General features: G+C 33.0%; 1 protein-coding gene across 2 annotated transcripts in view; it reads left to right on the top strand.

The window, feature by feature from the left end:
* The window catches only part of LOC130445726 (UDP-sugar transporter UST74c), a 70,080-nt gene extending 49,987 nt beyond the window's left edge, over window positions 1-20,093 (top strand). For both annotated transcript variants that reach the window (XM_056781560.1, XM_056781559.1), the window contains exons 2-6: window positions 4,867-4,962; window positions 7,337-7,489; window positions 8,253-8,438; window positions 8,757-8,924; window positions 19,756-20,093. In XM_056781560.1, coding sequence (XP_056637538.1) covers window positions 4,875-4,962; window positions 7,337-7,489; window positions 8,253-8,438; window positions 8,757-8,924; window positions 19,756-20,033 — 873 coding nt within the window. In that variant the 5' untranslated portion in view covers window positions 4,867-4,874 and the 3' untranslated portion in view covers window positions 20,034-20,093. The remainder of the gene's footprint in view (window positions 1-4,866; window positions 4,963-7,336; window positions 7,490-8,252; window positions 8,439-8,756; window positions 8,925-19,755) is intronic.
* Window positions 20,094-24,867: the final 4,774 nt, after the last annotated feature.

Genomic DNA, 24,867 nt, shown 5'->3' with positions numbered 1-24,867 from the left:
ATACAGTCATTTGAGAGAGTTCTCACAGTTAACTCACTACTGGATATTTACCGCATTGATTTATGTTTTCTCGCTAGCAAGTAGTCATGTCTAAAACGAGTGTGACCGATCCGATGGCTGTAAAAAATTACTTGTCCGCTTTTACTTATGATATTAGAGTTCCAGTGGAGATAATTTTACTCTTTTATTTCCTTCCATTTAGGTGTGAGATGGGTGTTGGAATATTCTTGACAGAGTGCTGTTAGTGAGCTTTGGAGATTTTTAAGACTAATTTTTCTTTAGGTGCTTCTGGCAAACAATTCAGCAGATTGGATAGATGTGAAACATGGGAGTATGAAGAATTCTGAATGTTCTCGGAGTTGAAGACGGCTCCAATTTTGTCTTGGTTTTTTGAAATACCTTATAAAGGTTACCATATTTATTAGAAGTTCTGGAGAATTCTTGTTTTATTATGCTTGTTGGATTTCTGATTTATTGAGGGAAGCAAGGCCATCAAATCCTATAAAAGACCATTTTATATTGCAAGCAGATGATAGGTTTTACGAAAATTGAATTCAAACCTTTATCGTGTGTAAACAATATACAAAAGACTATCTAATTTTTCAAGGACGAAGCAAAACACGTGTAAATAGCAAAACAATTCATTTATCTTGACATATCTTATATGTGTCGGCAAACTCAATTTTTCCAAGTAAAATAGATTGACTGCAATGTTCGGGAAACTTATTTACACGCTTCAAAAAAGCGAGAAAATTTGTTATACAATGCCAAATATGAAAACATATTTATTCAAAATAGATTATTTCCGCAGATCTGGTAAATAAGCCGCCAGCAAAAGGAAACTATGAGAAAATATTTATATAGAAGCTTCAGATTATCAACTCAAAGGAATTATGATAATAATATCTGACTATATCATTATATTATTTGCAATAGTTAATTGTAATGTACCATTATTAACCGTGGATTTAACGCAGCAGTTTTGTCTAGATAAGTTCGAAAAATCAGTCGTAGAGGCCGAATTTTGCTCCTGCGTTACTGGACTTGAGATATTATATTTAAAAAAAAAACAATAAGAAAGAGTAGAGAGTATAATTGATAAAGACTAATATAATTTGAAAAAATGAACAAATTGTCATAATCTTCATTATATCTCGGTGTAATAGGGTTATAGGGTTTAGCTTTCCTCGTTGAAGTGATTTTAAAGCAAATATTGAGAAAAATAATGTTATGTATAAAATATGTGCGCATTATAAAAACCAAACAACGAATATTTTGAATAAAAACTACAGTCACTGTCTGAAATAACGTTGTATATGTGGTTAGGGTTTACACTACGACTCAAAGAATCAATTGCACCCCTTCTCTTGTTTTCTCTTTCTTTTCAATTGATATATTAATCCCACTTAGTTTAGCAAACTGAGGATGTGAGTTGTCTCTAACTACCAAAGATCTTTATATTCTATTTCATTTGCATTAAACTTTTTGTCAAACCTAACATATTCGCGCAATATCTATGTTATCAACCTTGCAAGGAAAACCAAGTAAACATTTTATGTCAGCTTCCTCACTTGACGCACAAGCTACAGCCTTTGGATTAGTCATTTATTGGGCCATTAAAAGTCTATTATAGTGAAGTAATTCTTATTTGTATTTGTCAAAATTAACAGGTTCTTAGTGCTTTTGATATAATGGAGTTATTTGGAGGAACTCACGAAAAAGCTCAGACATACACAATAGCGGCTAATGTTTTTCTCTCCACTGATATATACATTTTTAACATGGATGGAAACTGATTTAATTGCTGTGGAACAAAAAGCAGCGAAAAGAGGAATTACCATTAACTGTCGATAACCCTTCATGGCCTAAAAGGTCATGCGAATGTAATGAACCTGGCCGAATTCAAGTTGTTGAGCAAGATCAAGATGAAGATACCCAGGACCAAGGTGAAGATGACCAAGACCAAGTTGAAGATGTGGATTCAACCCAGAAGCTTGTTTCACCGTTCGAACACACAATTTGCACATATACCAACAGAGGACGCAAGATAATTGGATCTATTGTGTTTACCTCTTCACCTTGCAAAGACGAACTAAATGAGCCAATAAATAAAGAAACTGTGGAGGAAAACGAAACGCTTAGCGTTAAGAGAAACTTGTCTTTAGGAAAATCTTTGCAACAAAAAAAGGAGAAGTAAAAGTACAAAATGAAACGTCAAACAAATACAGTTTCTGCTGAAGACTCTGAGGATTCAAGCGAAGATAGATATATAACGTATTCCATATTACCCCCCCCCTTTTCAACGTGGGGATTTTGTAATTTTTTTTTCTAGCTTGGTTTTTGAAAAACTGATTACGATACTTACTTGCAGCTTCATGACTAATTAAATGAATAGCAGACGCTTCTTATCGATTATCACCATCTTTTTCTTCCCTACTCAATACATCTTCGATTATTTCGCTGTCTGTCTTTTAGCTCTATCAGTTCACGATTAACATTTTCGTCACGTTCTTAAGTAGCCAGAGAAACTTCCTTTTCTACATGTTGAGCATAATTTTTTTCTATCTTTATTTATATCTAGCCATAAGCTATTCCATGACATAAGTTACTTTATGAACAAACAAGGACTTTTTCGGGTAGATTTTCTCAAGAGTTCGCAAGTGAAAAAAACCACATCGTTCGTCTGACAAAACCTTGTAAAGCGAAACTTTTTTGTAATTCATTTTTACTGCTTGGGTGACATGCTGATCCATTGGTTGTGAAAGAAGAGTTAAGTTAGAGGGCAAGAACTTACTTGTATACCTGAACATTTCAGCTCGGATTTCTCTGGATTACCAGAGGAGTTATGTAAAATAAGTGGCAATTTCCTTTTTTAAGAATTTTTTTTTAATGATTGCACATATATTCCATAAAAGCAGTCTTTAACAACAGCTAGCGTTATTATCCATCACATACTTTGGTTTTTATAATCAACAGGTAGATTCACATTTCTGAATGGGCTGAGATTTTTCGCCTTTCCAATCATATCCAATCCATAGATTCAGTTTATGTGTACCACTTGTATTCGAACATGGCATAAACGTTATCTTGTCTTTCGCCAGTTTTCGGCCAGGACACTTGTTTCAGAACGATGGATAAATGTCTTTTTAGGAAAAAGCCGCCAAAATAAACCGCTCTCATCTGCAATATAAATTTGTCGGGGGTTAGGCGATCTTCTTAAATTTATCTTTATATGGGTCGACTGCTACTGTTTTACAAAGGAGTTTTTTGCCCGTTATACTTAGCAGACGAATTCCAAAACGCTTTTAGAATTTCTCAAGCCATCCTTCACATTCTCGAACATCATCTTTCCCCATTATTTTACCGTAGAAGAATCTGGATTTTTTTTAAGAACTTCTCCTGAGATCGGTGTATGCTTGTTTCGCTCTTGGAGAAACCCGACAGTCTTCAACATGAGGAAACTCTCCAGTTTTTAATGAGGTTTTTTAATTATCAATGTTTTTGCAAAATGATTAAATTTTATCAACGTTTTTTCGTATGTCGTAAATATGTTTTAATTATAAAGACACATTTGCTTTAATATTTGGTTCTATTATAGTCAGTTCATAATTTTTTCTATCGTTAAACAGCGTAAAGTATATTCATTGTGAGCACCATTTATAAACGTCTTTTCTTTAAGGCATAAACTCCCCAAATTTGAGCTGAATTCAACCATAAAATCAATTTAAGTAAACAAAACGGATACTTAATTCGTTGTACCCACATCATTTACCGCTTAATACTGTTTCACAAACTTGTTTTGCAACGAAAATTTTCCTTTAGGTAATAGGATAGAGTTGCTCACCGTTTAATTCCATAAAGTGTACTTTAAAAATAAATTATCATTGGATCCGTTTACATTCGAGCAAGATTGGTTGAAACGCTTATAATTGTAATTTACAAAGTTTTCCTATATATAAAGTTTACTCTTGCGAATCGGAAACGTATTAGAAATCATTCACAAGATATACGTGAAATTAGAACTTATATTTAAGTTTATTTTCTAAATTATACATTGGAACATTATGAATTTTCAATGGACGTATGTCCATGTAGTGACAGAATAAATAATTCTACACTACATTACAATCCGTTACTTTTATTGGAACAACCTGTACAATCTGAAGATAGCAAAAATGAATTTTTCAATCCATTTTTTAACAAAAAGGTGCTCTTAGTTTAACTCGATAAAATTTATGGTTTAGGAGATATGTAGAACTTTATATCGTTGTTCCTGCCGAGAAAACTGTTTGCTATCCAGAAACATTCTGAAGAAAATTATCATAATTTGTAATTATTTATTGGTAATTCTTTCAATAGGTATTGGAACACAAACAAACATTTCTTATTGAACTGCATACCATCGAACATCGTGTTACTTACTTGGGGAAAAATTCAAATGTGTTAAAATTTAGTTGATTAGCCTACAAATCCAAATAAAATCAAAAATAATTATATTGGAAGTTTATTCTTTGGACTATTTCGTTCTTGGTGTTATTGGTACTGCATATACCAAGCTTTCAAGATATCCCTAAAAAATCCTTGTTATGAATCTTCTATGGTTATTTATAGTGCGTACATTAGTCTTTTTTCCATTCTTCTTCTATATATCTTGCTGATTGTACTTTGTAGTGTTATTTCTTTATATTTTTTACAGTTTTTTTATCTCCTTTCTTGTATATTGGTATAGTTATTCTCCAATGCCAATCTTCTGACGCTTTATTTTGTTTTTAATATACTCAAGGAGAGTTCATCTTCTCCACTTGCTTGAAACCCAATATAACCTTGTCAGTTGTTTTGCTTGCCATGTATTTCATTTTGTTTTAGACTAAAAGATGGACGATCAAGGATATAAAGTGTCGTCAGAAATATTTACCGAAAAGAATTACGCCATTTCCAAAAAACCTACCGTTGACAACCAAAGTAAGTATACATAACATATTCGAAACTTCAAACATCATCATGATTATAAACCGTTTGGATCGTAGCTGAAACATTTGGAGATACTTTTTTTCATTACTTCTCGTTATTTATTTTTGATTTCATCATAGTTTGTCGTAAATTTTGGTTTGGTGGATTTGGTTTTGTTCAGAGATTATGTCCTCCATATCCAGTATTCGTATGCCTTCTCCTCCTAATTCGTTCCCTCAGATGTTTTTCAGTTAATAGTTTCTGCTTTTTTGATCAACTGTGTTATTCTTTCAATATAAAACGTTTGTTATTTCAGTGTTATTTCTCATCATTTTCCTTTCTGATTTTCTAAGTTTCTGTCATTATGTTGAGGAATGAAAATGACGATAGAAAGAATGTTTTGTCAGGTTCTAAACTTGAACTTCGTTAATCATTTCACTGGCAATTGGTCATAGTATTTAATTGTTAGAAAAACATCCCTAAACAAGTTATACAAAAAATTAATTATGGAACTACCTAACAAATTGCGAGTATAATAATGACACAAACGAGGCGTTGCCACTTAAATTTTGAGATATGGTGACACTAATGTGAATATGTCGAGTAAAGTTTGACATTTTTAATAGTGAACGTACCCAGAACGTCTTGTCATATCAGGTATTTGAGTTCTTTACAGATACTTGAAATATTCATCTACGTCAAAAATGGAATGAAATCGCCAACTATAAGTTTCTACGAAGATTAAATCAATAACAGTTTGCCGATCAATTCGGTTCGAGTTTTGGTGATGTAGGATCATAACCACAGTGTTACGCTGGTTTTCTGAATTCAATCGTTGTCGCACTTCGCTACAGAATGAATTTCGTGAAGGTTTAACCTAACCTAAACTAATCTAACCTAACCTAACCTAACAATCGTTTTAATGTGTTTTTAAATTTATAAACTAATTTCAAACCTAGTCTTTTAGATATATTTTCTGTTCCTGCTGGAATTCAAAGGTATCGGCACAATTTTTTTCCGATTTGTATTGCATAAAGCACAATGCATTGCATAGGTTTATGACTTTTTGTTGTTGATAAGATTGAACAGAAAAATGTGAAAAAGTTTCGATAACGCGTAAAAATTTGGCTCACAAATAAATGAAGAGAATACACGGAGGTGCGTACTAAAGACAAAAGATGATAGTAAGTGAAGTCAATGGATAGTAAGTAGAAAAGAATATAATTTCGCAAAAGTTAATCAATTCAATTAACTGGGGGTAACCGTAATACCCACAAACCTAGAAGAAAATGAGATAGATAAGGAAAGGAAATGACTATCAAAAATACAGAGAGAAAAAACCTCTTGAGGGGTCTTAAAATCAGAGCTTATGATATAATTATAAGACTAGTGGTTCTATATGCATCAGAAACATGGACAATAAGATTGAAGCATAAGATTGTAGAAGAAAGAAGAAGGAAGCACCAAAAAAAAACGACAACAGGAAGTTGAGTGGAATGTAGTTGAGGTAGGAACGATCCTGTGGAGAGAAGTAGGGAAGATCCGAGGACATGGAGAAGAACAATGAAAATGATTGAAGCCAAGAGTCTAGAGGCCCTCTATATGTATAGCTCATTTGTCCATTATTTTCTATTTCATTCGTAAATTCTCTATATGAACATTTTGAACTGAGTTTTAGGATGAAATCTTCTACATTTAGTTTTTTCGCCTCAAAGAAAAGTAAAATATTATCCCCATATCCTGGAAACATACTTGACTAATCTTCTTCTCAAAGTTATTCATTAATAGTTTAGTATTAGAAATTATTTTGGTCCATAAATTTTTTCATTAGTCGAAGATTTTCTCCTGTTATATTCACCCCAAAATTATTAGAATTCAGTAAGTTTTGAAGATATTTCGTTTACAGGATCGACACGCTAGAAAATGATGAACTTACAGCAAATGCGATCAAAATTGTTTTCATCTTTAATTTCTTCATTTTCTACTTTAATAATTAATCCCACACTCATCGATAACCAACTAGAAAGATCGTTGGTACAAATTGTTGGAACAAAAAGTCTCTGATATTGTTGGGTTACAACACATAACTTAAACTTAAGTGGACCGGGGCAAAGTTGTTGCAATTTTTCACTGTTAATTATATCATAACTGTTCGGCTTCGTCTCTGAAGTCAATATTTGTTGAAATGTGCTTCAAAAAATTTAATTGTGAGGATTGGTTCCATGGTATTTTAAATAGTGTGCTCAGTGTGAATATTACTTTGGGTCAGAACGGTGAATTATATGTTTCCATATTTCCAAATGAAATCTGATTAAAAATAACTGTAAACTTCTTATTTCACTTCCTACAAATGCTGTTTACTCTAATCCTGTATTTCTATTTACAGACGTTGTTTCGAAATTCAATTTTATCCTGCCTGAACAAACACTTCGATCATCTGAAGATTTGATGGTGTCGACGGTGACGGTTGATGCAGATGGAGATTTAAATGTACCTAGAAAGAAATCCCGAACATCGACAGCACAATACATAGAAATCGGTACAATTTTTGATTCTCGATATCCAATTTGAAAAAAATTTCCAATTTCAGTTGTATAGAAAAATGATTTATGATTAGAAAATATCATAAGGTGTTTGGCTCGACATTTTATAAAAAATATTAGTAAAGCCGGGATAACGATTATTGTAAGACGGGACACAACGGCACATGAAGCATAAATAGCCGAAACTAATTTTTTACATATTTCGTACTGAATTTTACAAATTCATATTCTGAACTCTCCTTTTTTTCAATTCAGACTCTCCAGGCCTGCTATTGTGCGTCGGAAAATCGTGCGTGGATCAGTACATTTAAATTCAATCATCTGTTCTGTGCTGGTAAATAATAAATTATGAAATACAGAGTGGTGCAATAAAACATGCATTTATTAAGTATAGGCTAAAAAATAAATACATAAGGTATTGTTGAAATAAATAAAATGTCCCAATTTTATATATTATAGCAACGCAGAATACTCTGTGTTGTGTTGAACTTTCTTTATTCGAAATAATGGAGCTGCGTAACTTTAGGGACAAAGCCTTTTCTTCGTCAGTAAATAGAAACCTTCAGACCAAAATAAATTATATTGCGAATAATAAGTTGACTCCTAACGTATTTTGTGATTTAATAAGCATAAATAATTTTTTTCGAAAGAAGCTTGCATTTCATTTTTACCGATCGGATAGTCCTAACGGGAGTTGTTGTTTTGGTAGTTTGGATTATCAAGTCTCTACTGTCTATGCTATTCTTATATATTTTTTAGAACACAAAAGTAGTACAATTCTTGATTTAGTTGGATTGCAAGTATGGAGAGGTGCACTGTTACTAGCGGATTGGATGATATACAATTATAAAAACATTCCTGAAGGTTCCATTATCTTAGAATTAGGTTCGGGCGTTGGATTTACTAGTATTATAACTTCAATGTTTTTCCCCGTTATTTGTACAGGTGAGCTCTTCAAATAATTTTAATTCATTTCAGTAGGTTATAAAGAGAACGTGAAGATCATATAGAGAACAAAACAGAAAAATCCGTGAGAAAATTGACTATAAATTAGTCTAAAAGAAAGGTCATATATATATGGCGCCCAATTACTTGAGTTATGATTAAGTCGTAATAAAAAATATGATCATTTATTCATTTAATAACAGATTAAAAATTTATTTCCATAAAATTACTATATTGTTAGCAGTGCACGTATTCCTAAGTTGGTTAGTTACATGTTTGTTTACGAACTACGAACGTCATTTGCGAGTTTTTTTGCAGATATTGACAAAGGGAATATTCTTAAAGTGATTGAAAGCAACGTGAAAAGAAACAAGCACCTTGTAAGGCATCCTGTAAAGGTGTTAGAATTGGATTTTATTTCAAATGAAATTCCTCGAGATATTATGGAACACCTGCCGAATATTCCCGTGATTATTGCAGCAGACAGTAAGTAGACAACACGTGATAGACTTTTATGAATACAATAATTTAGACTATCAGTAAACGGTTTAGAAAGTAGCGTTTCATTACATGCATAAAATTATTTACAGGTATTGACTGATAGAAATAGTGACGCACAAATTTTATTTTAAGTGTAGAAGTGAAAATATTATATATATTCACTTACCAACTAACGAACACAAATTTTAAATGGTTTGGTCAATATCTAAGACTATTTCGTACTCGTTACATCATGAAAGCTGCATCCTTGTAGCAAATTTTTTTTTTTAAGAAAACACTCACTTTTTTAAAGTCTGGAAACAGAAAATAAATGCATGAGGTAGCATTAACGAATGTGTGAGCATTGTCTTGACGAAACAACACTTTCTTTCTTTTGCTTGATTTCTTCGCTCAAACGTTGCAATACGTTCGCATAATACTCGCCGTTGATAGTTTTTCCTTTTTCAAGATAATCAATTAAAATTATTCTATGCGCATCTCTACAAACCGACGCCATGACCTTGCATGCAGATGAAACGGTCTTTGTTTCTTTGGAGCCTGTTCTCCCTTTTCAGTCCTTGTTTAGATCGTTATTTTGTTTCGAGTGAAGTGATGGACCCAAGTTTCATCCATGGTTATGAAACGGCGTAAAAATTAGTCTTCATATCTGTGAAACACTTGATGGAAACATCTTCACGACGCTGTTTTTGCTCCATTCTGAACAGCCGCGGTACCTATTTTGGGCACAGCTTTCTCATGTCCAAATTTTCAGTTAATATACGATGTACCGCAATTTTCAAAACGCCTACTTTGTCTGCTAGCTCGCGCACTTCCAGTCGACCATCATCCAGTATCGTTTTGTAGATTTTTCTTTCAGCATTTCTGGTGTCGTCATCTCATTTGGTCTACCACTGCGATGCTGTTCTCCGCAAGTTGTACTGCGTATGCGTTGCTCATAACTATTGACAAATTTGGCTTTAATTGGCTACTGCAGTACCAGGGTGTATCAACGATGTTCGTTCACAATTGTGGGAACTTTCTATCACTTGAATGTTTCTTTACTGGCACAGCCTCAATGCTGTATACCATATGTCCATACCAGCTTCGATAACTGATTATAGAGAAGCAGTTTGTCGTGTGTGGACAATTTGAGGTTTCTTCCTTGAAGTCAGTACATTTTTTCATATTTTATTTCAAACTTTTAGTGTTTTGTTTTTAACGTGGACTTTCCAGCGAAGTCTAGTGTCAAGTGTCATTTCAAAATACTATACATTTTTAGTATAATGAATTTGTTACTAAAATATTTTGGTTTCGTTTGTTAATAAAGTTAACACGAACAGATTTTTGTTTTGGTTGTAATTTCCCATTTACTTCTTCATGATTTTTTCTAATGATCAAAATATCAGTATCATCAGCAAACGTTGCAACTGCATTCGAGATTTGGTATATCACTTGTGAATATTAAGCAGAAACCACGTCTTGGTACTATACTCTGTTGTACTCTTGCCTTAATTTCTGCTGGAGACTTTGTCCTGCTTTCTAAAATATCTGTCCGATATATGAAATTCTAGTAATACTGAATATTGGCGTCATAGGAACATACTTAAGTTGTAATTAAGACCCTTATACTAAATTTCATCAAAGTACTGGACCACGTCTAAGAAAGTGGTAGTGCACATTTTGTGTTCCTCTGGGATTCTTCGATTCCGTTTGTGATTCTATGATATTGATAAATAATTGAGAGTTTTTCTCCTGACAGGGTAACGTTCTTTTCATCTATTTCATCTTTTCATAGCTTATGTACGTATATTAATCTGAATGAAGGTCATTTAATTTAACTATAGCTTTGCGTGAATGTTGCTTCAGAATTTTTCCGGTGATGGAGTCAAATCCAGGTTTTTCTTTACAATATATGGTAAAGGACTTGTGGAAAACAACACTAATCACAAATTTTACCTAAGGTACAAAAATTCTCAGCGAAACCTCCATTTATTTGACAATAAAAGATGTAAACAAATATTTTTGATATATAAAAATTAGAAAAATGAAATGCGTTTACGTTAAGTCTTATTTAGATCCTGATTGAGTGAGTGTGATAGAGAATGATTTGTCTATAAGTCACAGAATTTTTCAGTCAGTCTAATATCTTTTTTCATATTTGTTTATCATATACCTTGGACCGTAATAATTTACTATCAAGTATAATAACCAAAAATGTTCGTCCACACAAAGCTTTGATCTCCGACGTGTGATGTCTATGTTTAAAAAAAACATATTTAACCATTTTTTGATGGTTGTATCAGTTTCTTTAGTTCGCATCACATTTTTCAAAATCTAAACCTAATCAGCGTATGTATTCTGGATGGATTATATACAGATATCATCTGCAAACTGTATGTATGTATCTTGTATTTGAAAACCGTGTTTGTGAATCGACAGAATATATATTAAATGATAAATGACTCAATAAAGATCTCCGAGGCAATCTGCGAAGAACAATTTTGAGACCGTACAATAATATAATTGTGGAATTAATATCCACACAGTCATAAGCACATTTCATATCAAGAAATAAGCAAACTATACTCTCGCCATCCAAGAAATGGAAAATATCATATCATATGTCGATTGGGGACTCTAGTTTGTTCAGTGATAAGTGAGTAAGTCCGTGTCTGTAAGTCTGTCTGTGAGTAAATTACAAAAAGGAAACTATATCTCGTTTAAATAAATTCGATCATCAAGTAATTCAACTTATTGGATATTTCAAAACAAGAAATCTCTTTGATATATTTTTTTATTTCGTATTTTATTTGGTTGAATTTGCATCAAATTTTTTCAATAGAGTTTCAATTTAATATCTCTGATAACTGCTGATGTATATAGATTTTTTGAGGATTATATCGAAAAAGGCTATCATTTATAGAAGCCATCTATACCGTTACGGGACAAGTCCTTTTGAATAAAAATATATTGCATTTCTTTGTGTAACTGTCACGCGCACTCTTCCTCTACAAATTCATTTTCACCCCCCTTTCAACGTAGTTTGTATTCTTTATTGGAAAGTCTGGAAACGTAGCATATATTAATTTTGAATTGAAAAATGTACTACAGATATTGAATTTCGTATATTTCCGTTTCTTTTCGTTTGAGTTTCTAATTTATACACAATATATTTCCAATTATTGCTTCTGTGACAATATGAGAAGGTCCCTAAGAATATTCGATTAAGAATTAATTGTTTATTCAAATTATTTAAAACTAAAGCTATAATAATCATCAGAATTTTCTTAGCAATAACCGCAAATTCTATTCATCATAAGCAGTTGCTTCGGATAAATAATATAAGTTTGACAGAGAAAAGTTGGCAAAGTTCAGACGATAAATACGATAATAGCTTTACTTGTTGTTGTATTATCTTCATCTATCAGCCTCCTTTTACGTGTTTTAGTATTGTCTTATATCAGCAAACCCATAATTATATCTGCAGTTTCTATGACATATATGTACGTAGCTACACCTAATCTCCTATTTGTTCAAGTATCGTGTTGCTTCTTTAATTGTGTATTTCAATATGATGTTGTCGATGATACTAATGGCAGAAAAGGTTAAATAAAAATCGTTATAGTGTAAATATTATTTTCAACCTCTCGATACACTAGATTTAATTTTGTCCATAAAAACCACAGTTTTCTGGTCAATCAATCTTAAAGATAAATTTATGAAGTGTTTTGTTATGTACAACGTTCAATTCTGGAAAACTTGTAAAACATGTCACATAAATTTTTTATTCCGCGTCTTTTGTCATGAAAAACATAGAACATCAAATTTGTCAAAGTAATGACATCATCAATATTTTTAAACATTATTTGATGGAGCTTATTTCCTGCATTATAAAAAAATAATTCAAATGGGTGCCATATCAGATCCAAAAAGTAATACCTTTCAAATTAACTATCTATTGAACTGAAACTATTACAGGTATTTTTCAAACTTTATTCCTTTCACTATCTGAGATAGGCCAAAACGATGGTAGAAATTTACAGAGTTTTCGATCATCTGCGGAGTTATACGAGTCTAATTTGTTTCATCAAATCTTCTAAATTTTCAGATTGTTTAACGTAGATCCGTAATGAAAAATATCTTTTACTTATTGAGTGCATAAGTGAATGAGGTAAGCTCTAATACTTTTCCCGACACACCTAATATGAACTAACGCAATTATCTATACTGAGACTGCCCCCAACTTTATTCTCTAGGAACTTATGAGGGCGACTGATGGTTAAACTGAGACCGGAGATTCTCCTCGACCTGTACAATGCGTTTTTGACAACATGCACCTTAAACGACCGGTGGAAGGTAGAGAGGCTAGTTCTTATTCTTGAGAGTAAAGGTGACCCGAATACGCCGGCAACCTACCAACCGCTGAGCTTACTGAATACTACAAGTAAATTATTCGAACATCTATTGAGATTATAACTGAAATAACTGAGATTATAACTAATAGACGGGATACAAACCGGAGGCGACTTTTAGATCTGCAATTCGGCGTTAGAAAGGGCCGATCAACAATCGGAGCAATCCAGAAGGTGGTCGGCCCCTTTTTGGTGCTGATCCCAGCAATATTAGGACATAAGAAAGCCTTCAACTTGACCAGGTGGGTGGACATCATAGAGGCACTTAAAGACCTCTTCGAGATCCTAGACAAACAGGTGTACAGTTGACTAGAGTCAAGGGATCGCTCAAGGATCTATATTTGTATCGGATCTATGGAATAGTCTATATGATATTCAGCCTCTTGCCGTGTTTCTCGTTGCTTACGCCGATGGTGGAGCAGTGACCTTACGTACGAAGATATTTTTCTGGTCCTACATACGGAAGGCAGCTCAAAAGGCAGCCGAAAAGACAGACGGACCACGGCCGTAGTTACGAAGGCTGTTGATGTTGACGACTCACTCAATTCATCTATATTGATTGAAGGTCTGGTCACACTTCTAGAGAACAAAGAAATACTGAAAGCGATGACGATGATTATTGAGATGAGGTGCACTGAGAGTTTCCAGCTCATAACGCACTCTCTCTACACAGGCTGGTCTGGTGGTGGTGGTGGATACACAGAAGCAGCTCAGATATAACAGACCGGATACGGCAACAATCGAACGCACTAGAAGAAAAATCAGGTGAATGGACGCGACTACTAATAAAATATCTGTAAACGGAAATTCGGAGATGTGAATTTCTACATTACTCAGTTTCTGATGGCTGCAGACGGCTGCCTGGTGTAAAGATATCATAGAAACGTAACTAACAGAACAACATACATGGAGAGACACATCAATAGTAATATCGCACTAGTTCCTGGTTGGATGAAGATGACAGAAGTTACTAAGCGTTCTGTACTTCAGGGGATTGTTTAAAATTTTATATGTTTTATTAAATAATTAGGTTTTTAAGTCAATTCGTACTCTGTATTAGCTAATTACCAAAACGCGAAAATCGTTCTTCAAACTAAAACAATGTTTGTGACGTTATTAACTTTAATAAAATTTACTTGGTGGTAGCTTTTCCATCTTACATTTCCCGACATTGTGAATAAAGCTCATCAATTTGTAGCAATTTTCTTTGCTGTCGACGTTGAAGTGAGAAGTAATTTGGCTATTTTCATTATTAAAGACTTTAAGGTGAATTTTTGTGGTAATAAAGTATCTACAGTTTCTTAAAAGGTGAACCCTTCTTTACATTAGAGTGAAAACTAAAATCTGAGTACATATCCTGATTCAACCCTTTATAGGCAGAACTATTTTTCATTTTTTTGTGGTTAAATAAGTGATCACATTTTTTAAAATTCAATCTATAGGGTTAATACAAATATTTCAAAGAGTTTGCAAAGAACAAAACATCCTTTACATAAAGGTCTGTACTGCAGTTAGCAAATCTGCACTTCACAGATAAATTGAAACCAACAGAATTGTCAATTGGCTTGGCCATCTGATAACTAAACTAAAACCTTTGGGTTACGTCTTTTCCTTGAACAAAAATTGTCGATCAGATCGTTAGCTACAGACCTCTAAGCCGTATGTGTGACATAAGCTTCATTTTTTTATTATAAGCAATTGTTGTTTTGTAGTAAATATAACAGTTTTATATAAATATACAGTTAAATAAGTGCTAAAATATTTTCAATCACCAGCGGCGACTTTTCCAAGTGATATTGTAATAAGCCAACATTTTATCAAGTCTATCAACTCCGCCCATGTGGTCATTGTAGTCATATACTACTTGAGAGAAACCAATATGCTCTTTTTCACCTTAATTGTTGGTACACAATCACACTTTTTTCTCTTCATTTATATACAAAAATGTTACCGGAAGTTGCGTAGTTGCGTAGTTGGATCCAAATGTTTCTTCCTCTAGTAATTTGGAAAATAAAAAATTAAATGTTGCACAGTAATTAGGTCACTAGATAAGGTCTTATGAAGTGCCTTGCGATCAAGACTGATCCAAAAGAAACTAGTATCGTCTGCAAAAAGACATATTTTACCACTGATGTCTAGATAAACAATGCTGTTGAGGTACAGAAAAAGGAAAATCTGCACATACTATTGGCTTAAAAAAGACATCGTTGTATCAATCCTCATAAACTGATTTCAGTTGGTAAGGTATATCTAGAACCTTGCGAGACAAACTAATTTAAAAAACAATACTTAATGAATTTGGGGAATTGGGAGATAAAAATTATTTTGGTGACCCGTCCATGTATATACTTTTTTGATTATAACACACCCCATGTAGAATTCAAGAAGTTGATGAGTTATCTATCTTATCTATAATTTGATCGTTTTGTGATAGCGATTGGCAAGACAATTCGATTTTAAGCCGACATCGACAGTTGGAATTAACCAGAGAAAATTCTTTTTTTTTGTAGCGGACTCCATAATTAAATAGATTAGTCGTATTTTCAATTCAACTTTATTCCTTCCAGTAAAACTATCTAATATTCTCATTCCGAATGAGATTGGATAAAAGTTACTTAAAGATAAATGAATGACTAATTACTAATTAAAAGTGATTCCAAAAGTAGTTAAACTTTCTGATACCTCCGTATTAATATTTGAATATATATACTGGAATACACCAAATTAAAGTTTAGAATTATATACAGAGTTTGAGATGGATTTGATCTTACAAAATGTCTTAGAGAACATGAGAATTCTAGACCATATATATCTTTCCAACATCAGCTGCTCTCTTCCTTTTATCTGTGGAGTAAGAAATATACAGTGTAACCTAGTTAAGATGTCTATACTTTATCTATTAATGAAATTCAAAATGTTTTATGCAGCCTGCCAGTAAGAATTAAGTTTTAGGGCTTATTTCTGTAATAAAAGAAACACTTTTTAATTTTAGTTTTTTTTATAAATTAAGCAAATAACAAAGTATAAATTTACGTTTATGAATTCCGTAAATTCTGAAAATTGCGCTGCAATCTAAATTTTCTCCAACAAATTTTGACTCATTATTTATTGTATGGAACTGTAGGAAAATGCGAAATCTAAATGATAGGATTACACATATCATTGGAATCTTATTTTTTGAGGATAATCTATCTTCGAAATATTCTTCGTTAATTGTGGTACTCTTCCATCTACCATGGCGCTTAGTGTAATCATAGCTGGTCCTACTTCTGATAACAGCCAACGTTAGTAGTAAACAATGTCTAAGTATACTTTTCGAGATTATTAAAACCAAAATATTTTACAATAAGGAATTATTCTGAATACGTTTTTGCAACAGGTGCTTCAGTATAACTGCTGTGTCTCTTCAATACAAACTGTGATAATTACTAATATCAATTTTCTCATTTGCCATTGAAGTCTTCTTTATTATCGAATATTTAACTATAGAGAGCTCGGGGAATATTTTTTGGATATATTATCAAAGTACCACAACAACACAATATCTTTAATGTTTTCTTCAACATTTTCTGACATCCACTTGAAAAAATGCTCATATTAGTTATCGTACGTGTTTCTGGATTTTCTCGGTAACAGATTTTGCGTTGCTTTTTATGCAATTTCGCAGGAAAAATCAAAAGCATGTTTCTTTTTTTATTATTGACTTTAACACATTGATCATTTTAATAATAGTAACGAAAATGCAAACAACGATAATGTACATCCAATTAAATTGGAAAAAAACATAAAAATCTTGCGAGCACATTCAGATGTAATTCCTATTCCTGCCTCTATATTTCTCATTGCAGCGTTGTACGTTACTTTCAATTGTGAGGAATGTGTTTGTTGGTCTTTTTCTGTGACAGAATCAGGCACTTACCATGTAGCATTTTGAATGTCTGCAACTATTAGCCATTTGCCCAAACGGATTTATGTGCTAAAATTGTATTTGATAATAAATAGCAGCTGTGATTTTTCCCGGCAATTCTCTTGAATCGTAAGTCCCAGTTGTTTTCTTTTGTTGACTATCTGTGTTAGTTTTTGTCTAAATATGTGAAATTATCATTAAATCAACAAACTAACTTACAAATCCCTCAAATATTTATTAACGAACTTGTTTCAAATTTACGACACTCATTTCTTTCAATGTGACAGCTGCTCTGCTTATTCAAAGGACTTCTGACTGATTTTATAATCAATTCGATGGACTGAGATATGTTGCCTGCTATATCACCAAACTTTACAATAATGGATTTTTTATATGGGAGTAGTAGAAAAAATAGTTTGCCAATAACATATTCCAAATGATTATATTTACAGGTCTGACCATAATTTTTATTTTATCAGCAGACATTTGTAGAAATGGTGTAAACTAGTGTTTGTTCTATCAACTGTTATAGTTACCAAGTTTGGAATAAAATCATTTCGGGAAAGTATATTCTTACTTTTTGAAATTCTTCTCGCCCAGTTCCGTTAATTACTAGAGAACAAATAGAGGCAATCAATGTTGAAAAACGCCCAGATACAGGTCGATGATTAGTGTAGCCTAACGTTTGATCCGAGATTACTAACTAACTTTTTTTAATTAGCTTCAATTAGTGTTTCACCAGTAATAATCAGCTTATTTTTTCTTTATAACAAAAAGTGAAATTTATTTGCTATATGAAAAAGCGTTTACTGTGCAAAAAATTGGTTTTATATCTTACAAAAGTGTTTAAAAAATAATGACTCGTATTATGCAGTGCCGTAAATAGCCTTTTCTACTCTAGCTAGAGCAATGTAGGACAGGCCTACCTCATTTCATTTAGGGCGATAAAGTAAAGCACAAGGACCTTGGTGTTGGAGGACCAATTATCTAATATTTTGGAAAGAAAATCTATTTTTTAAGAACTAGAATTAATGTGAGCACATAAGCAGACGAGTTATTTAAGTGGACCCTTCCCTCTTGTACCACCCACTGTGTATCACTTGCTAAAACTCAAACACAATGTCACTAGTCCAAATGCGTTGCCCGCCTTGATGCTTAAGATTTAATTTTTGGGCTACTTTGGTCTTCATACATCTATCATAAAATAACACCTTGCACTACTTGTTATGGTAGTTTTAAATAAGGAAGGTTGCATAATATAAATCGCGTTTAAGTATGGATTGGTGAAAAAACGTTTATTCGAAAATATTTGCAAAGATTATTCACAACTGCACAATACACAAATGAATGAGATCAGATAGTGAAGATTTATTAACATTAGAAAGGCCGGCGAAAATGCCATGCCGCGATGTTTTGTTTAATTTAATAGACGTTTTCGATTATGACCATACTGGGGTGAGAGTAAACCAAAAAAATAATAGTCTTGCCTTGTCTGGCCATTCTTGAGCCCTCCAGACTCTACTCCCTGTGCCAGGGCACCGTTGGTACTGCCCTATTTACGGAGTATGGTATTATGCAAACTTTTTCTCATGGTGGCAATAAAATTTACCTTTTACATGCTAGCACAAAGTTTATATCATTTTACAATCTCATCCAAGGTATAGATACTGACCATTTATGAGCTTCTTTGAATTTTTTCTGTATCTGAAAAATAATGACAAAAAAGTTGAAAGGTGCTTTTTCATCGAATGATCACCAATCGATTTAGTCTTAGCGTACGAAGAAAATTTTCATAACACCAAAGCAGATCGAGTAGATGCCATTTTTGTCCACATAAAACATTAGACATGTTATACATGGTTATAACACGCTAATTGAAGATGACACCTCTTGTTTTTAACATATTCTTCTTTTTCGACTGGAGTTGTTATAATGGTAGTTTGTACAATTTACCGGGGCTTTTTTCTTCTAAAGCCTCACGTAAAATTTTGGAACTAAATTGACACAACAAACACGTGAATTGAAATTCGTGGTACTCTTTTCGGAAACAGTTTTTTCATGTTCAGTTCAGCAATGAGTTTATGTTTGTTATATTTTAAATTATTGTCTAGTACTCACAGTCGATTTTTTAGCATGAAATCATCTACTTTCTCAACATTTTCGTGTGTTATTTGTTATTCTCAGGATCAAGTTTTTTTTCGATTAATTGTTTCTATAAAAATACTTGGAAATATTATTGTTCAAGACAATAAATATAGTAAAAGAAAATGAGAAAAAATAAATTAAGCTCTTGATATCTCTAATACAAAGGAAAAAATGGCTCCTTTATTAAATCTTAATTGTATAACTGCATGAAAATTCAAAAATAAATTTCTTCTGAATTCTAGAAAATAGATATATGGAGGATTTTTCTCTTGATATGTGACATACTGTATACTGATATATTCTCAAATATTGTGCGAACATAAACTCGAATTCAATTTATAAAAGCTCAATTGAATTAAGGTTTTTTTTGCAGCTATATACGATGACAGCATTACTGACGCATTTATCAAGACCATTTGTCGTTTTTTACAGAACTCGTCGGATAACACAAGTATTTTTGTGGCGCTGGAAAAACGATACGTTTTCACAATATCAGATTGCGATACGACCGCACCATGCTTCGATTACTTTCTGGAAAGCCTGAAAAAGTTGACAGATGTCAAATATGAGGAAGTTCCATTGACTTTTCCTAAATACTTTGAATACGACAGAGTGAAAGAACTGGTTTTATGGAAAGTGACATCTTCGTAGTTTTTTAATAATATTCTGTTTCCAATAGTGTCTTATTTTAATAAAAATTCTATGGAATTAGTGTAATTTATTTTCTATTCAGGATACTTTTATTTGGTAAAATAATTACTCAACAATTTATTGCAAAAAATAGGACAGGTTGGTATGGATATACGAGGGCTGATCAGTGTTCCGCTTCTGACTCGCTTACACATTATTCAGAGCGTTTAAGTTCTTTAAGTTTTATGAATAACTAGAAGTCGCTGAAGCCTAAATATGGATAATATAGCGGGTGCTCAACAAATTCGAAGCCTGTTTTTCTTGTTTCTTTGTGATAGTCATTGCTACTTGTTCATACTTTCATCAATTTTCAGTAAACTAGATATAGAGTGTATCCAATAGCTTTGCCAACAGATTGTTGTCGAATAAATCCAGTTTTTATGAGTATAAAAGTGATTTTTTCCATTTATAGTCAAAAATTAACGAAAAAATTCTGTTTTTCTCCATATACAGCTTCAAACACCGCTCCGAATCATCAATTCATCTTGGTTCCTTTGTGAAGGAAGGCGGCACCTATTTGAAAGAAACTATTTAAATGCTCACGTAAATAGTGTAAATATGTATTTCCATTTCATATATTAGGGATGTCTACTTTCTTGTGTAACGACTTTTTGGAACACCACGATGAACTCTACATACCAGTCAGTCATTTTTTACTTTCATAATTCTCCACTCAAAGTCTTTGTCTTAACGATATTTTCTCTGATATAAAATAAAAGCGTGGATTTCTTTTTTTTTTTTCAATGTAAAAAGTTTGGAAAAGTTTAAAAATTTCAGGGAATGAGCTCAAAACTTGTCAGCTGTCTTTTGAGAAGTGCTACTTGGCGGAAAAAAATGAAAATGCCTTTTTAGTGAATCACTATCAGTCAGATCATATGGTAGCCCTTTGTTATATCCACAACAGCAGATCTGTAACTGTGTGCGTTATCCTAATGGATGTGAAAACTTTGGTGACTATATCTTGGGGTAAATTTATTTTCGTAAGTATTTGTGTGTAAGTGCAAACTTGTTATTTCACACTTATCATCATTTTATATATTGCCAGTTTTAATTTTGCAATATTTCAGTTATTTCTACTTGTAAATTGTTAATTTTATGTTCGTGTGCATAAATATCATGAGATACTATTTTTATTTAGAACTTCTCAACATAAAACTAGCAAGAATAGGATGTGTGAGATTCATGAGTTGAATAAAGAAATAAAAAATACTTTTCCAACAAAGTAAATAACACATTTAGACAACTAAAGCAAGTTCATTGATAGTAAATTTATGATGAAAAATATTAAAAATCTAATTTATAACATTCCCGTGTCACATTGTTTACAAAATCTTTTTCGATATGGCTTGAGCGACTTTTATCAAATTTTTGGTGTATATTCATTTGAACTGATAATTTAACGTAATCTTCTTTTCATACCTCTAAGTATTACCCTCCCCACCCCAAAATGTTTTTTCATTATTTAGACTGAATTTTTTATTCTAATTTCTTCATGATTGGGAATTAGAATTGATATAACACCCCTCATTTTCACCCTTCTAACGTAAAACATTCCTGAAATACGGTTCATGACAATCGATTAAAAACATGTGCTCAAACGTGTTTGTCAACTTGGCCTTCCTTTTCTTATCAATTGGTCTTGCTTAAAAAGTTGCGGTTTGTGTTGAAGTGAGAATGGAAATTGGGCTTTCATGGAAAATTGGAAGCCGACCTCATTCTTTAATCGACCAATACAAAGTTTAGGAAAATCGAGTTAAAATTTTAGAATGAAAGTGGTATTGTGTCGATTTGTTCCGAACAGTTTTAACGAAGCAGATAAAGATAAAATTTCATTGAAATTCAATTGGATAAAAACTTATCTATAGATGTGGTGTTGGCTGAATAAATAAAAATTCTCAACATAAAAAGAATTTTGTTGAGACTCTTTGAGAATAGTTATTACACGATTTTTGTGACAGTCCAAACAACTTTTTTAAAAAGCTAGTATGCTCCAAAAAGTAGAAAAAGTCCATATACGTATTATCTTTGATATATTCTTTAGATTCTTTTTTATTCGTATGTAATTAATATAAGGTTTCATTAATTGAGCATGTAATCATTAGCACTAAGCACTAAGCACTAAAAAAGCAGAACATAAGGAACAATATAGTGAAGCTGTATCAAAATTTAAAACCGCTGCGATAGAGGCCAAAAACCTCAGCTGGGAAAATAAATGCAAGGAATTGGATACCTATTTAGGAGGACGCCAATCCAGGGAATCGTGGAGATTTATAGATAATGTTAGATCTGGCAGAAAAGAAAATATCCCAATAGGCACCATATCACCAAATAAATGGCAAGACTATTACCGCTCATTACTCAGAGAACAGAGATCTGAATATAGTAACATGCCGGCTGAAGACATACGGATTACAGGTGAACCAATAAAAATCAACGTAGAAAAAACAAAGAAAGCTATAACACTACTTAAAAATGGGCGCGCTCCTGGTCCAGAGGGAATACCTGCAGAATTAATAAAAGCAGGAACAAATAGGCTGTTTAACATCCTAACAGAAATTATCAATAGACATCTAAATGGAGAACCAATACCGCAAACGTGGAAAGAAGGATGGATCACGTCCATATACAAGAAAGGAAATAAGGAAGACTGCAATAATTATAGGGGCATTACAGTGACTAGTACGCTCAGTAGGTTATACGGAAAAATAATAAAGGAGATCATTTGTGAAGAATATCACCCATACGAATCCGAGGAACAAAACGGCTTCAGAGCAGGTCGATCGACGATAGATAGTATTTTCTGTCTATCACAAATAATCGAAAAGAGAACCGTAAGATCACAAGAAGTGCACCTACTATTGGTAGACTTGAAGAAAGCGTATGACACAGTACCTGTCTCAAAATTATGGGAGGTTCTGGAAAGAACGAGCATAAATACCACTCTAATAAAGGCTATAAAAGAACTATACAGAGACACAACAGCAAAAATAAAAATAGGTAACAAGGTGACAGACGGCTTCAAAACAACCAAAGGCTTGCGACAAGGGTGTTGTTTATCCCCAACTCTGTTCAACATATACATAGATGAAGCCCTAAGAGTTTGGAAAAAAAAATGTAAAGGAATGGGACTAACTATTGGGGAGAGCACCTTGTATACACTGCACTATGCCGATGACCAGGTAGTGGTAGCACAGGAAAAAGAAGATCTGGAGTACATGTCTAGAAAACTTATAGAAGAATACCAAAAGTGGGGTCTACAGGTTAACACGGAGAAGACACAATACATATGTATAGGATCAGAAGATTCACCTGGGAATTTAGATCTAGAGGGAAAAATAATTAAAAACTGTAAGGAATGCATATACCTAGGTGTAAAACTAACAACAACAGGACGAAACGAGGAAACAATTAGGGACAGAATAACCAAAGGAAGAAAAGTAATAAGAGCCCTGAACTCAGTGCTATGGCAAAAGAATATTAGACCAGAAACAAAAAAGAGAATATACAACGCCATTTTACAACCAATAATTACATATAGCTCCGAGGTTTGGCAACTTACAGAAAAGCAAAAAAATAACTTAAATGCAGTGGAAATGGATTTCTGGAGGAGAGCAGCAAGAATATCTAGAACGGAACATATAAGAAACGAGGAAATAAGAAGACAATTGAAAGTAGAAAGAACTTTAGTAGAAGATATAGAAAAGAAACAGTTGATTTGGTACGGACACGTTAAGAGAATGGGAAGAGAACGACTACCAAGAATAATATTAGAGTGGACCCCCAAAGAAAAAAGAAAGAGGGGAAGACCACCTAGAACATGGCTACAAGGAATCACTAGAGCAATGTCCGAAAGGAACCTAGCAGTCGACGACTGGCAAGATAGACAGGCCTGGAGATTAGGAACCCAAAGGCGTATAACGCTATAAAAGGGGATATATATATATATCATTAGCACAAAAAATTTTTATAGATTGGGTTACTTAATCTTTTATTTAGTTCATGTTTAATGATGAACGGTTCGACAAAAATGGCAGGCCATATGAGCCGCAGTTGTAGAATATCTCCTGACAAGTTTTGTCATATTTTTGAAGATTTAATGGTGAACTTTCAAGCCATAACATTTTCGGAAATTGTAAAAAAGGCTTATTCCATATATTTTGCTGTTGTATTTGGCAACCAAAACAAATAATGGGCTCACTATATTTGCTGCCATAAGACCTGTTCCTCACAATGCAGATTTACTTTGACCGAAGGCACTTCCGGATTGTAAAGATATTGCTTTGGAAATAAATGAAGAAATTCTGGAAGCAGCGAGAAACAGTTTACGGACTCCACATTCACGCTTGATTTCAGTTCAAACAAGCCACATTTCATTGTATAAGTGGGGTTTGGGGTTGTTCAAGCAATAGTTAGAACGTGAATCTTGTTTTAAAGATATTACAGCTTTTAGAAAAAATTCGGCGTTTCTCACATTTAACAGTGAAAATGAAAAAAACATACGAAAATATCTCTTAGATAAAGCGACCTACAAGCACTACAAGTGGTATATGTGGTGATTTAAGAGTTATGGTAATTTTAGTGGGTCTTTCAAGAGGGTAACCTAAATATTGTCGATTTCTTTATGTGTGGTGTAGACGTGCGTTAATGAACACTATATCAGATAAATCTGTTCGGAAAGATCCGAATTTCAACTAAATTATAAGTACTTGAACTAATGAAAAACTTGTTGAAAGCTGTGAGTTCCTCAGTTAAGTAACGCCAACTCAAGGAAGTTGCTAGGCAATATTAACTTCAA

Source organism: Diorhabda sublineata, chromosome 6, assembly GCF_026230105.1.
Source record: "Diorhabda sublineata isolate icDioSubl1.1 chromosome 6, icDioSubl1.1, whole genome shotgun sequence".
Taxonomy (NCBI): Eukaryota; Metazoa; Arthropoda; class Insecta; order Coleoptera; family Chrysomelidae; genus Diorhabda; species Diorhabda sublineata.
Note: the sequence above shows the minus strand (reverse complement) of the source record. Positions and strands in the feature narration are given on the sequence as shown.